The sequence below is a fragment of the Ptychodera flava genome, chromosome 16, assembly GCF_041260155.1.
Source record: "Ptychodera flava strain L36383 chromosome 16, AS_Pfla_20210202, whole genome shotgun sequence".
Classification (NCBI taxonomy): Eukaryota; Metazoa; Hemichordata; class Enteropneusta; family Ptychoderidae; genus Ptychodera; species Ptychodera flava.
The window spans coordinates 29858740-29873471 of NC_091943.1; the positions used below are offsets into that span (position 1 = coordinate 29858740).

The following is a 14732-nucleotide window of genomic DNA, read 5'->3' on the forward strand; positions in this document are numbered from 1 at the left end:
ATCCAACGTCGACCCTATGTTCGATTTTTTCAAGTTCTCTACCTGTAAAAATAAATCACAAAAAAATTTCCCGCCACTGACGTTAAAGAGGCGTCCTCTTCCCTGGCCACTGATAGAATAAAATAAAAGCCCTCTAGCCATCGAACCATTTACGAACACCTTTTCAAACAAACGGCTTCATCGGCTGCCTCAACTGTGAATAAACCAATTTATTGTAGTTCATTTTTCGTACAAGCATTAGATCTGAGGAAATTTCTCCAAACGGCACTCGCTGGAACTGCGGTCCATGATCAGGTATCTAACCCCTGAAAACGTCGGTGATAGAGAGGGCAAAGGGGGAAATTTTCACGATTTGGCTCCAAATTAATATTTCCACATTCCACCAGTCGATGCAAGGTCACCATTTCCCATTCAATATTTGTGAAGGAGACGAGAACATATGCTATTTTACAAACGTGTAATCATAGACAGCAAATATGGTGACATCAAGGTTGACCGATTTGAAGTGACCATGTACCGCTATATTTTTACCGCAAAGGTCAATAGAGTTTACTAATAATAGACCAAATGCGTTATAGTTTGCCATTTGAAGAGTCGAATTAAATATTCGTTCGTGAGAAAGGTGGTTGTTAATACAGTGGCAGATCTTTTCAAATAAATTATTCCAATTAACAACGATATTGAGAACACCTTTGCGATTTATGTCACTGACAGTAATTATTTTTACTGATTCACGTATTTGCCGAAATTTCGATCAACAGCTTTTACATAATATATTCTATCCTTCACCCTAGATCCCAAATAATGATTACTGGTGTATGAGTTGAATGATGATTACTTTAGTAGCTTGTTGACGATTTCCACTGAGTGCATCCGCGCAATTTTATATCTAAAATACGCAAAAATTAACGAGCGGAAACGAAAATTTATTTCTCTTTAATTTTTGTATCATATTGTTACTCCTAGCTCAATCCTAGCTTTACATCAAAAAGCATTCTTTACTTAGTCTATAAATTCTCCGTAGTTTTGGTATGGTAAACAAAACTACGGACATTATCGAGATTATCTTTAATTTGTAGAATAACAACAATGGGCAAGCATTTCAGTCCTGAACCAAAGTCACACAGTCTCTCTTAACCATTTCCGGATCAAAAGTACGTCAGTCTCAAACAAACAAGATAAACGAATAAATTCATTTTTATCGGTTTGAGAGGGGACGCTGTACTGATTAGTTTTTTTTCTATTTTCTCAGCTGATTTTTTCTACCAAGATCTAATACTTGAATCATCACTGAAGTATTCGAAAGATTACCGGTGATTTATTATTACGGTTGGTTGAAGATCAGGTTCACTTTCTCTTATTGGCCGCTACCATAGTTAATTCAATACGGAACAAACACACAAATACATCGGCGGTTTGTCTCTTACGAGCAACCCTTTCACTTCCATGGTTTGGTCCAAACCCATTGTTTTCAATTGTAAAGCTGGAATTCTAGACGATGAAATGGAGGTTGAAGGGTTAAATTTACAACATGTACAACTACAAGGCAGGTAGACTACGTCAACACTTTCTTCTGCAAAAACAAAAGACACCAAAAAAAAAAAAAAAAAAAAAATCAAGTGTGATTGCCAAAGCCCATCGACCCCTTCTCTCCTTGGGTTAATGCTAAAAAATGCATATATTTTAACTAACTTGATAAAAATCACCACCGAAAACAACAGACCATAATTATGTAAATAGCCAATGTCAACGAGAACTAGTGATAGAGGACAGCACCTTAATAAGAGAGAGAGAGAGAGAGAGAGAGAGAGAGAGAGAGAGAAATTTGCCATGCGCACATAAGATGATTAACTGTAAAAGTACGTGTACCTGTAAAACTATAGAAACCCTACGGAAATAATTGTAATTCTGATTTGAAAAAAAAATGTGAAGAAATGCTGGGTGTAGGTTGTCAACATAAATCACTTTGTACAAATCGTAGCCCGTTGTTGTTGCATCAACAAGCTCCGTGATCCGCTGCAGCCTTTTGACCTCGAGTGTCATTGAAACGGCAGCTGTGCATTACGTAATCTTTGTTTACAACGCGACGTTCGCCATATGAATAGGCGTGAGGCCTGAGGGTATTGCGGCAAATCAGCGACTTTTGTATTTTTTCTGGGTTTCAGCATAGACCCTGGGTCTGTGGTTTTAGTTGTGGTGGTGCAACATCAAGGGAAAAGTGTGAATTTCGCTGCTGAGCGAGCGATTTCATTCTGTGGTTAGGTCAACACAAGGTGATTAGGCAATGTAATATATTAGAGGTGATCAAGAACTGAACATGGTATACAAAAATACACACAAATTGAGCAGTTCTGAGTGCAGATGTTCGACGCAACATTTTTACATCTATAGTTATAAAGATGTCGTCTGAAGTTTGTAATGTCGTAAATCGTCAGTAAAGACCAACAAATTAAAGTTTTATTTTCTATAGAGTTTTCGCCCTGTTTGTCCGATTGTAGATACATAATATTTATTAGCGGACTTTTAGATCTGATGGTCCGCCAAAGACCGCTGAGGTCACTGCCACTTGTGGTTCGATACACATCGATTGGACAACTTTGAATGTTTCTATACAGGGTTCTTAGCCGTATATCGAACCACATGCGACTGTGACCGGTATATACGTAACTGGCGGGGTTGATGGACTCAGCTGAAGAGCGCCCTTAACGACTATATTGAGTATTCATTTGTGACAAATACTAGTAGTGAAAAATAAATCAAAAGTGGCCTACCCATAGCATTGTTTCTGCAAAGTACAAGACATGAAATTTATTAAAGTTTGACAAACTTGAAGACAATATCCCATCAAATAAAACTAAATCTCTGGAATTTTGTGTGCAATAATGGCAAATTTAGTAAGTATTATTTCATTTATTCACACCTTTTTTTCAAATTAAGAATTTTTACTGTTCAAAGATTTTATTTCATGCTGTTGAACTATAAGAATGTGATCATTTCATTCACTGCATCAACTTAAAATGAATGACTTGTTATATTGATTTAGAGTGATTTTCATGAAAAAGTGACTTTTATTCGTAGTTTTGAAAATCAAGCATAGTGACCAAATATGTCCCTAATTGAAAAATGTGACAATAATGGCAGGTTTTCAGATTGTACATCCTTAAGGTGTCTAGAAAAGGAAGAGTGTTATGAATAAAGCATTCATGGTCATACCCCACCCAGTTTGTACTTTTCCCTGTGGATATGTTCACTATCAAAATCTGGTTTGATCAAGAAAGTGTAACTTTTCTAAAACAAATCTTTGGAGCATTAATTTTTTAAAATCTTATGTTATATTATTTTTATACACAGAACACAGAAGTTACGAGGTCATCATAAATTTGCATGTATCCATGTACGATAACAGAGGTATTAGCCATGTTTGTCCGTAGAGCGCCAGCAGCTCTCTGATCTTCCAATACTGGCCAGACACTAGAGTGATCATCAATATGAAAATTGGTAATTGGTAGCTGCAATTATATGGACCCCATTCCACTCTAAATGACTGGTCAATGACAACAACCACATGAAAAGTCACTGATAAAGTGAATATTTCTGTACAATGACATACCTTTATTTTCCATTTATTGAACACTGACTGCTACACTCTGTAAACTTTGACATTACACAGAGAATTACATTGACTTCACATTCAATTACATTGGAGATAGAAGGATTTAGGGGCAGTGGTATGTGTCGGCTAAAAATGTGTGTGTGCAAAACAAAATATGTGACAAATACTACCGAGTACAAAATTGCCATGTTTTAGGTTTTTGTGATTTGCTCTAGTTACATGCTTTTTTTTTGGGTACGTCAGATATATGTAGAAAAAGAAAAATGGAAAGACTGTTTTACAACACATACGGAAAACCACTAAAGAAGCAAAATAGATCATGAAGTGACACACATATTTTATATTTCAGGTGTGTATCTTTCATTTGAAATTCACGGAGACATCAATACCAGAAAAAAGGGTGAAAATGATCAACTTTGCTGCTTGTAATATAAGTGAGAATAAAGGAGACAGTAATCAAACCTTCAAAGCAAAGGTTTTATCACAGATGACACTCATGGCACAGACATATAAATGTGAATATTATCAAAGCTTTGACTACAGTTGGATTTTCGTTTGATTTGGCGTCATGACAGTGTATTACTGGTCAATTTAAGGTAGAATGCGCCTCAGGGACAGATATTCAAACTCTCAAACTTTTACAATTCTTTTCTGATATACCACTTGTGGGGGTTCATTTTAAAGTGCTTGGTGTGAGAAAACTTTGCAGTGGCTTAGTTTTTCAAAATTCTAGAATTTTATTTTTCTCCACAGAGTTAACACACAGATGGCGCCATTTTGAATTTTAAATATTGGTAAATCTTGGGTCATTTGTTTCTCTAGTACCAAAATTTGCACAGAGACCCGAATTTTTATTCTTGAATTTGAAAGAGAATGGTTGAAAGATTCCTTAAGGAAAGACTGAGCAAAGTTTAAGTCTTTCACTTTCAAGACGCATACTACCTTAAGACCACAGTATTTACTTCTGAGATGAGCTAAACACAACCTCATAAAAAAAACTGACTTTCACAGTCATGAAAAAGTCTCTATGTATTCCTTATTACAATATGGCAGTGGTAGCAAACTTGTGTGAAGTACAAAATCAAGAGATTTAGGCACTTTGTAAATTCTCTGAATCTGTGAACATCATTTATAATCTTGTACAAGACAGTGACCTGTCTTAAAAAACTTGGCAGTGTTTTTCTTTATACAAATATTTATCCTACACCGAGCTCACAGCACCTTTTCTGAATAGTTGAGGGCACTGGTTAGAAAAGTGTGGTCAGTTATGAAAATTTACAGAATTTTTCAAAGTTCTATGCCTTCTTCAATTTTAGCAGTACATGCAAACAACTATTAGTTCATTCACATTGAGCATTTACATAACAATTACTGTATGCCGACTTTTCTTATCCTTGCCTTCTTCAACAATACTGGGCTCAAGCACCAGGATGTCTTTCCTCATATTCAGTTATCTTCATTTACAATTAACAATCACAATGACATTATAATTTCTTTGGCAAAAAAACTAAAGAATACTTTGGTCACACGCAGCCATATTGCAATTCGGCATTATCCTGAGGGGACTGCTTGTATTTCATTGCAACAAGCAAATTACAACAACATATACAACAGGGTCGATTATTCCCCAGAATGACTACTCCCCTTCTTCCAAATGCACAGACGTCTGACTCCTAACACAGACAGGATCACATTCAAGGAAGTCAGTCACTGGATGATTAACTTAAGCCCAACAGTGTGCCAGTTTTAGCATATCAAGTTATCATAATATTTCCTTTGAAAAAATACAGATGTGTCAACTACTGTGGTGAAAATTGACACTCTTCCATACAATATAAGAATAAGTAATCAGCTATGAAATAATTTCAACCAACAAAATTATAATATTAGTATTTTTATGGACAACTACTCTTTATCCACAAGATTATGTGAAATTTTGAGAATAATTCTCCTAAGGCTAATAATAGCGAGAAATTTTTTTTTTAGTTTCTATTTAGTCCCCTTACAGCAGCTAAGTGAAAGACGTATTCACAGGAGTGGTGGTTATCAGTTTCATCTGTTTATATCACATATTTTTTCACGTTTTCTCCCCAGTTCCAACATATGGGACAAAACTCCCTGAGCCAGACAATTGGGTCAAGTTAAAATGTTTGCAGGCAAAAGGGGTGTTCATTTACTACGTCCTTCAAAAAGCATAACATCGTGTCGATTCTTCAGCATCTGGAACTCAGTGTTGCGCAGAGTCTGCAGATAAGCTTGTAGCTTGTCCCTGAGAGCCGACAGCGAGGGCAGCTCCTGGCAATTTGGCACATTCAGCAGGGTGGTGAAGAACTCTTCCCAGAGCTGGGTGTTGAACCAGCGGTACGGCTTCCGACTGATCTTCCATTGGTCCCCTTGTCTGTGTGTGCGCATGTACTCACCAAACATCATACAGAAGACGGTGGCAGCAATGCCAAAATAATCGGTCTGAAAAAGAAAACATCAACAGTATGTTTGATTACAGTAGAAAGCATCTTCAACCAACAAAACTCTACATATTCAAATTTGCCAGCCTAGATTAACCCATTCACCCCAGTTCCGTGTAAACAGGTCCACACTTACTAATGATAACAATGGATTTGGGCCAGACCATGGTGGTGAAAGGGTTAAGCAAGATAAAAGCATGTCTTGAATACCCTAGCTGACCCTACAATGCAATCTCCACACAGAGATTGAAGCGCAGTGCTAGTGGTGCAGCAGTGCGGCGTGGATAATTCGAACCAAGCTAGAGGGTCTCCGAGTCGTTGACCGCGTGCCCTTACCAATCTCTGCTGCAGGAAAATTTAAATATTCCAAGCTCGGACTTCTTTCAGTCCTGCGCGCGCCCAACTGGCTAAATAAGCGTGGCGGAAATATCTAACTGATAGGAGCAATCCAGCTAGAGATCGCATTTTCCGCACACTGGCAAAAATAATACATTATACGCTAATAAAAATAATAAATAATCTGCTAAAACTTTGGCAATCGCGTCTGCAAAGCTGACAGCCGTTGGGGAATTCATTTTAAATCATCAATTTACATCCCTGTAACCTAGAGCAAGGTCTATGTTTTGCAAGTGTTCACGGAATCGAGGATCGATATTGAAAGTAGTGTACTATTCATCTATCTAATTTTTTTTGGTTCAAAGTATTATATATAAAAAAGACGGAAAATGTATATCATGGAAAATGCGCAATACCTAAAAAGTTGGTGAAAACCGTCGCCTGTGGCAGAGATTAGTGTGGCTACTGCTGAGACTCCCTAGCTAGGTTATAATTTTCCATGGCGCTACAATCTCTGTACGGAGATTGCCTACAATGTCCATCCGAGGGCTGTGATCGGTGACACAGATATTTTTTTATTTAGACCTTGACATCAACAAATCATGATATTGATTGTGAACCAACCTGGTAAGTCCAAGGTTTTCCTTGTTGCATTTCGTGGCACATGAACCCTGAAGTGTTAGAGGAAGATGCAAAGGTTGTCCCTTCTGGTAACATTTTCATGTCGATGGCTTGTCCAAAATCAATCAGCAGGAGACCTTGAACTTCAGTCATGGGTTCATTGATATTGATATCACTATCACTGTTTTAACAAAATGAATACAAAAATAAATATATTGGGGCAGTCGATAATAAACGTTGGCACATGACCAACATAATTCCTTCATTTTAGATGGGACCCCCTTCTCTCCCCCCCCCCCCCCCCCCCAATCCCCCTAAATGAAAGCTCATATGCGAAATGGGAAAATCATTGACATCAGCATGATAGTGTTGCTTAAACCACAGTTGCTGGGAGGGACTGTGTTTACACACGCACATGCTCCTACAGATCCCTGATATCGACACTGAAGTTCATGGAGGAAAATACCAAAACTACACTTTACTCAAACTAGACTCACAATTAATTCATTTTTGCAAGGTTATGGAACTTATTAAACATATCTCTTTCATAGAAATGTGTTTGACACATTTAACGGTGAAAAAAGCATGTCAGGTCTCATGTCTCATTCACATCCTTGAACTTGGCAGAGTTAAAAAACCTGACCACTGTTGAACCGTCTGAAAATATAGGTTTGTACCAGTAAACATTGGGTTCTCAGACATTGTTTACAGTACTTCTGCAGACAGGACTGATTTAGTGATTATAAAAGCTCTTCTAGAGATTTAGTAACACCTGCCATTGATGTTCACCTTGAAAAGGATCAAGAGCTAGTTTCTACTCTAATTTACATATAATGCCTCTTTTGCCTGTCATTGCTCTGTCATAGCCACGGGCTGTTTTGAACCAGGGTATGAGAACCCCTCCAGCTGGATTTCCAAATACCGTATGCACTTATGACCTACATGTATGCTAACTTTCTGAAGCAAGAAATCATCTCTAAAAGCAAAACACAATATAAACGCTAACAAAACTTACAAAAATGGAAACTATTTTGCGAATATACTTACATGCTGCGAACTATCAAATTATCCGGTTTCAGGTCGCCGTGAATGACACCACACTTGTGCAGCTGGTCCACAATGTTCAGCAGCTCAATGGTGTAGAAGAGTATGATTGGTTGAGGCATGGAATTGGCCACCTTGTCCTGGGCAGTTCCTTTGTAGAGATTAACCAGATCCAGCAGCGTCACTGAGCTGTGCAGTTTACTAGTCAACATGCTGCCATCAGGGTAGATACAGGCCCTGTCTATTCCAACAACAGCAGATTGCTGTAGAGAAAGAAGACAATAGCAGCTCAGCTTGGCAGATGCAGTTTGTATCAAATACCCTAGAGTAGGCCCTCTGAGAGTTTGAGCCTACATGTAGTTCAAGAAAGTTCTCCCCAATACAAGAAGATACATGTAACTACATATTACATATACTTGTACTGGGTTGATGCAAAGACATTTCTAGAAATTCCTACCAGTACAACGAGGCAGAAAATGTGTGTATCAAGTATGAGTTAAGGTAGCATCAGTATTACCATAGTTTGAAAACGTGAATACTTTGCTATCAAGGGCCAGCAAAAGATATCTACCCAGTGAAAGACATCTCCTATCCCCTGATGTGACTGCTATTTTAACCCTTTCCCAACATAACCGGCAAAAAACCTGTCATTGTCAATAGTGTTTTTCAATTTGTCTGCAGAAAATTTGGGGTGAGAAGGTTAAAGAATAATATTTCTGACAAGATTTAACCAAAAGGCCAATTGATCCTACAGATTACATGTTATACTTATAAAATGGAAATAGGAAAAATACACATCAAGAAGATAGTTGTTTCTCTTAAAAAAAATTTATGTACCTTAGAGAAAGCATTATGCTGTTTGAAAAACATTTGAAACTGGTTCCCTAATGATTTTCAGAAGACTGTCTTGTACATAGAGTAAAACCCTTACCACATCCACTGGTTCATTTAATTGTGCCAGTCTCTCATGAACTTCACTGATCATATAGAACTCCCAGGGCCATGCCGGCTGTTGAACTTTCAGTATGATTTTATCATTGCAGTCCAGCGACGCAAAGTCATTGGCGTCTAACTTCTCGGCTCGGTAGATCTTGGCAAAGGCTCCCTTTCCAATCAATTTTTCAACCTTTATGAGGTCAGAGTCTGAAATGAGAAAGTAGAAAATCAAGTTTTGAGCATTCTTGACATGCTTGTATCAAAATATATCATGCCAGACGGTATCACTTTCCCATCTACTGAATCAGTAAAAAAGTGGCATTGAGTCAAACAGTCTTTCGACTCTGGGTGCAAAGTGTGTGTGTCTATTATCACTCATTAAATATTCAAAAGGCTCTCTCACTGCAACGTGACAGCAATACTCTTGGAATCAGTCAGTGTTTGTAAGATCACATTTAGCAAAATGCCTAGTGAGACAGGGAGTCATTTGGCCAGATAACAAATAAATTGGCGATCAACTTCACTGGTTGGGTACAGCAATTGGAAACACTAACATCAGTGAGTAATCTCAATCGGTGTCGATTGTGAATTATTCTTCATTCGATTCAGTTTATTTTCTAAGATACACCATGAGAGAAATGGTTTGTACCACTATGCGATGTTTACGCAGCCTGTAGTATCAGTATCAATTTTATGGCCAGAGTTGGGCTTCCTGCTGACTTTTTTATTACAATCGCTGTACCAGACCACTGAAGTTGACCGCCAATTTACTTGTTATCTGGCCAAATGACTCTCTGTTTTACAAGGCATTTTGTTAAATGGCTTGATAGGTTAATGTGGCGTTCTCTGTAAACACTTTAGGTTTCAAGGCATGAATTACCCTATAAGCATATTAATTGAATAAACTTTATCTAGTACATTCAGGGAAAGTGCCACACTACTTACCAAGGTCAAGGGCAAGCTGAGGATAAATATCTGGCATCGGTGAATCAAATCCCAGGTATCCAGGGTAGGATTCCAAAGATCTGGGAATTTTAGCCAGTATGGATGCGATGAACCCTTTATCAAATGGATCAGGCCCTTCAATGGCAGCAGGGGATCGGCTGTTGTGGAATGACTGCATTGCTGATTGGTTGAGAGATTGTTGCCATGGTGTAACTTCTACTGTCATTGGTTCATCTTCCTTGCCATGAAGAACCTCATGATTATTAGCAGTAGAGTCAAGACTGCGTCTCACTGAGGAAGGTGTTGGTAATGCTTTGTTTCTGTTCTCAGAATGTATTAGTGAAAAGTTTAGTGATTTGTCCTGAGGTGTTGCTCCAACCATGGTCTGGGGAATCTGTGCTGACGACACATTCATGGATCGGTCCCGGCATGCGTTTTCCACGTCCTGTTGAGGAGACTGCATGACTATGTCCTCCATGCTGCCAAGAGCAGCAGACCTTGGTGTATGTGAGAACCCAGTGGATGAACTAACTCCACACTGTGAATTATGCCCGGGCTGCGACATCTCCACTACTTCCTCAACAGGATGCAGGGAGTGGCTTATCGATGCCTGGCTCTTGGTTGCCGCTGGCGACGCCATGGAAACATCCTCCACATGGTGCATAGATGGGTGGGTCATATTTGACTGCTGGTGAACTGAGAGATGTGAGGCTATGCCGCTGCTTCCTGCGCTGGACTTGGATGACTGGGCATCCTCAGCACTGGTTTCTAGAATAGGACTGTGATTGGACAAAGAGAACGGATGTGTTAACTACTGGTGGGGTTCAATCAACACCAAAACTGAGAGCTCAGATGATATTTTATCTTACAATATTTAGACTCTGGAAGACACTAATTTATGTACTAGTACAGGTGTGTAACAAAAGTGATATGGAAGCAGTCTTGCTTAAGATTTTTGTGCCCGTTAATCAGTCTCATGTAATAGCTATTGCCTAAATTCAAACAAAGTGTGCAAGATACTTGACATTACACACTTGATATTACATGGTACACACTCATTTTTCTGCAAGACCAGTTCGGAGGAATCCAATGTATTTTCTGCCAATATTGGAAATCCTTATCAAGCAACCAACTCTCTACATGTACATTATTTCATTTTTTTAATCAAGCATTGCATTTAATTTTTCAGATAAAATGTCCTCTACCAATGATACACAACAGTATACAGGACGGCCAATCAATGCAACAGTCGGCCAGTTGGTGTGTCATTCAGTATGGATGATTCAATAACTAACAAGACAACGATTGCTGAGGTTGGAACCAGTGAGTCCACCGACTCATTTCCTGTTTGTTATTAATGCTACCAGCAGCTGAATCACAAGTGTCCCCTCTTTCTTGAATGAAACTCCCCCTGACTGTCAAAGAGGCCATTCCTTTTCAGTTACATCTGTAACTCTTTTGACCTCACCTGTCCAATAATTTGGTCAAACCACACGGTTTTGACAAGAGTGGTTGGATCTACACACTGTAGGAATGAAAGGTTTACAGATGTATACAATCCAATCACAAACATACCTGAGAGGTGTTGCTGGGGGAGGGTTATTAATTGTTGCTTCAAAGCTGTCTTCAGTGCCGTTTTTCACAATCCTCTGTGCTTGAACTGCCGTTACGTTCCCATTCTCACTTTCCACAGATAATCGGTTTCCCAGACTCATCTTGACATCCTCATTCCCCATGTTATTTCTCCCTTCCCTGTTGTTTCCCTCATCCATGGTGATATCAGACATCACCCCACCCACGGTGACATGCAGACTCTCCCCGAGACTGACCCTCCTGTTGTTACGGTCGTCTGCCTGTTGTCGGATGGTGCTGCAGGGTGGGGAGGGAGGGCAGGCGGAGGGGTTGAATGGTGTGGAGGCCATGCGTGCCGCAGTCTGGAACTCTTTGTTGTCGTGGTGTGAGGTATGGCTCATCTCATACGTAGTCGTGTCAATTTTGTCATGAATGTTTAGCATATCAATTCCTTCTAGCATGTCGTTTTCCTGAAGAAAATAAAAAAAAAGGAAACAGACATCAGGTTTGTGACAAGATGTAGGAAATTGACATATGTCAATACTGCACTGAAACATTCTAATTGACTTTTCTACATGAACAGGAAACGACAACTGTAGACAATCTGATTTTCAATTTGACAAATCTTAGCAAACACAAGTACATATGTAGGTGAATGAAAACAATTTTACACATGGATTTCTGACAACACACTATCTTTTGATTGTTGCATATAATTCACCATGGTATTTTCATGCCTACATTACATGGACTGCCCACAATGTCTGCCGATATTGGTAACTGAATTGCCAATTTACAAATAGTAACAGGCTCAAAGTTAAGATCATTTTAGTAGCATGGGCAACAAATTGTACATACCGTAATTGTGCCTTAATTATATAGGTTGAATCATTTTTTTGACTCAAATTTGTTTTATCATAATCTCCCAATGTAGATGTTGAACATTAAAATAGACAAATGACAACTTGACGACTGATTAAGAATAAACACAAACAAGGTAAAATAAAGATACAAATTTTTCTCTTGATTTTGGTCACACCATTTCAGTATTGTGTTGCACATTGAAAAAAACTTAGGCAAATTTAGAAGTAAAATGCAACCAAGTGAATATGGCACTTTGGAGCTCTGGGTATCTGAATTTACAAAATGAAAATAACAGATGATGTGTAGTTTTCATCTTACCGGTGAAAATTATAATCTCTGGTGGTAGATACCTCTATACACCAGGTACACCAACATACTGGCTGATGCGCATTGTGTGTGTGTGTGTGTGTGTGTGTGTGTGTGTGTGTGTTGCAAAGAGAAAAACTGAATTACTACAAATTAGCTGGGGTTCTTCCTACCTCATTATGCTTGTTTTCTTTGGTATCAGCATACACCTGGTTTTCTTGGTCTTCCAATGTCCTGACTGCAAGACCCTTTGAACTCTGCAACACACCTGTCAATGGCCGACGTTCCTCTGAGACCGATGACTTGACACCCATTGGAGGTCTGGGTAAGACACAAATATTGGGAGATTTTTTAGACATGGGTAAACAGGGTGAAAAAAACACTAATACGAGAACCTTGGATAGAAGACTGTGGCTTTAAGATAAATGTGATTACAAAGCATGCTTTTATGGTAGTCTATGATTGACGTGTCAAGGGACATGATAGAAATTTCATGTTAACAATTTCAATCCCTTACTCCCAAGGGTTAAAGTTCATACTTGGAATTCTAAAGTCGGGTGAAAGTGAGCCAAATTTAAGACGAACATGCATATTGCAAGCTCTCTCCCTTCAAGTTCAATTTGATATGAGAAGTTATAAGTTCAATAACCATCAATCCTCTGACCAGCAGACTCTGGTTTCAATTGACAGTTATTGCTTGAGTCAATTGGTAGTCAAAACACCCTCATGATAAACAAAGCTCATTTGGTGAGAGAAAATTAGCCCTTATTTGATTGTCGTGCATAAATTCACACTATCTGTGTGGTTGTGGTTTCTATATAGAAATCATGTTATGTATCCACATATGATGCTAAATTACTGTTCAGATTTTGTTTTGAAATGTTCACTGTTCAAAAACATGTCAGCAGATTAAAGGTACAGTATACTGTCACCTGTTCCAATTTTGCCGCAGTTACCATGGAAAGAGAAAATTTAACCAATCACAGATTTTAAGTGGGTGGCCGCTATTTAAAAACAGCGCCCTCACATGGGTATTTTGAATACCAAGGAACGCCCCTTTGACCATATATGGGCATATTTAGATTACAGGTGACTGTATACCTTTAAATGCCAACAATGTATCTAGCAAATCATAGTGATTTTCGCTTGTTTGTTTTTTGTATTGTTTTGTTTTGGCCGGGGCTCAAATTTCATTTCATCATAAAATTTAAACACTTTTAAACTATGTTTCTAGTAGACGGAAGGGTGTGAGGTCAAAAATAGAGGGATTTTAAGTTTGTTTGCCAGTTACCATGGTCCCTCAGTAGTCGTGTACTTAAATTTGAAAAAATTAGCAAAATATCTGAGGGAAGCAAAAACTTTGAGCTTTATTGAGTTTTGTGAAGGAATAATTAAGAACATAATTTTTGTGAACAACATTTACAGTACAAGCTACGCGACTCAAATATTACTCAGATCAGAATACAGTACAATACCTGCTTGTAGAAGTTCATCCTGTCCCTCTGAGAGGTAACAGCTCACAAAATGAGACCAGACTGAAATTGGCTGAAAGTATATTTTGTTTTCTGATGAACTTGCAGATCAAACAGTCTCCCCAAAGTTCCTTTTGGCTTCACATATCATCTGTTCATTCAACAGTCTACATACTGGTTTTTGTGTTTGAAATGTCAAGATTACAAAGGGTGTTGGTAGCATAAAAGGGCCAGTAAGGAGTAACTTGGGGTGATTTTTTTCACTATTGTTGTTTTGTTTGTCTTGTATGTTTATTATATCAACTTTACTTTCACTGCTTCCAACAGCTTGTTGAGATGCACAGTGTTCAGCTTGTGAACTCTGCCTCTGCATAGTTATTGTTGATAAGTGGATCCTGCTCCGGAATTCAAACGTAAACAATAACAGCGCACTTTACAAGTATACGACTGTGTTGACAAGCTGAATAGTGGGTCTTTACATGTAAACGCCCTTGGCAGAGTAAGGCTGAACCTGTTGTTGACACACAATACCAAAGCAGTGAAAAAAATTATCCAAGT

The 14732-nt window shown here is 38.5% G+C and overlaps 1 protein-coding gene across 2 annotated transcripts in view; it reads right to left on the reverse strand.

Moving 5' to 3' along the window:
* Window positions 1-3580: 3580 nt before the first annotated feature.
* The window catches only part of LOC139114516 (mitotic checkpoint serine/threonine-protein kinase BUB1-like), a 29506-nt gene continuing 18354 nt past the window's right edge, over window positions 3581-14732 (reverse strand). For both annotated transcript variants that reach the window (XM_070676302.1, XM_070676301.1), the window contains exons 14-20: window positions 12876-13023; window positions 11536-12002; window positions 9961-10739; window positions 9011-9222; window positions 8083-8342; window positions 7039-7216; window positions 3581-6079 (exon numbers count right to left, since the gene is read on the reverse strand). In XM_070676302.1, the coding sequence (XP_070532403.1) occupies window positions 5783-6079; window positions 7039-7216; window positions 8083-8342; window positions 9011-9222; window positions 9961-10739; window positions 11536-12002; window positions 12876-13023 (2341 nt within the window). In that variant the 3' untranslated portion in view covers window positions 3581-5782. The remainder of the gene's footprint in view (window positions 6080-7038; window positions 7217-8082; window positions 8343-9010; window positions 9223-9960; window positions 10740-11535; window positions 12003-12875; window positions 13024-14732) is intronic.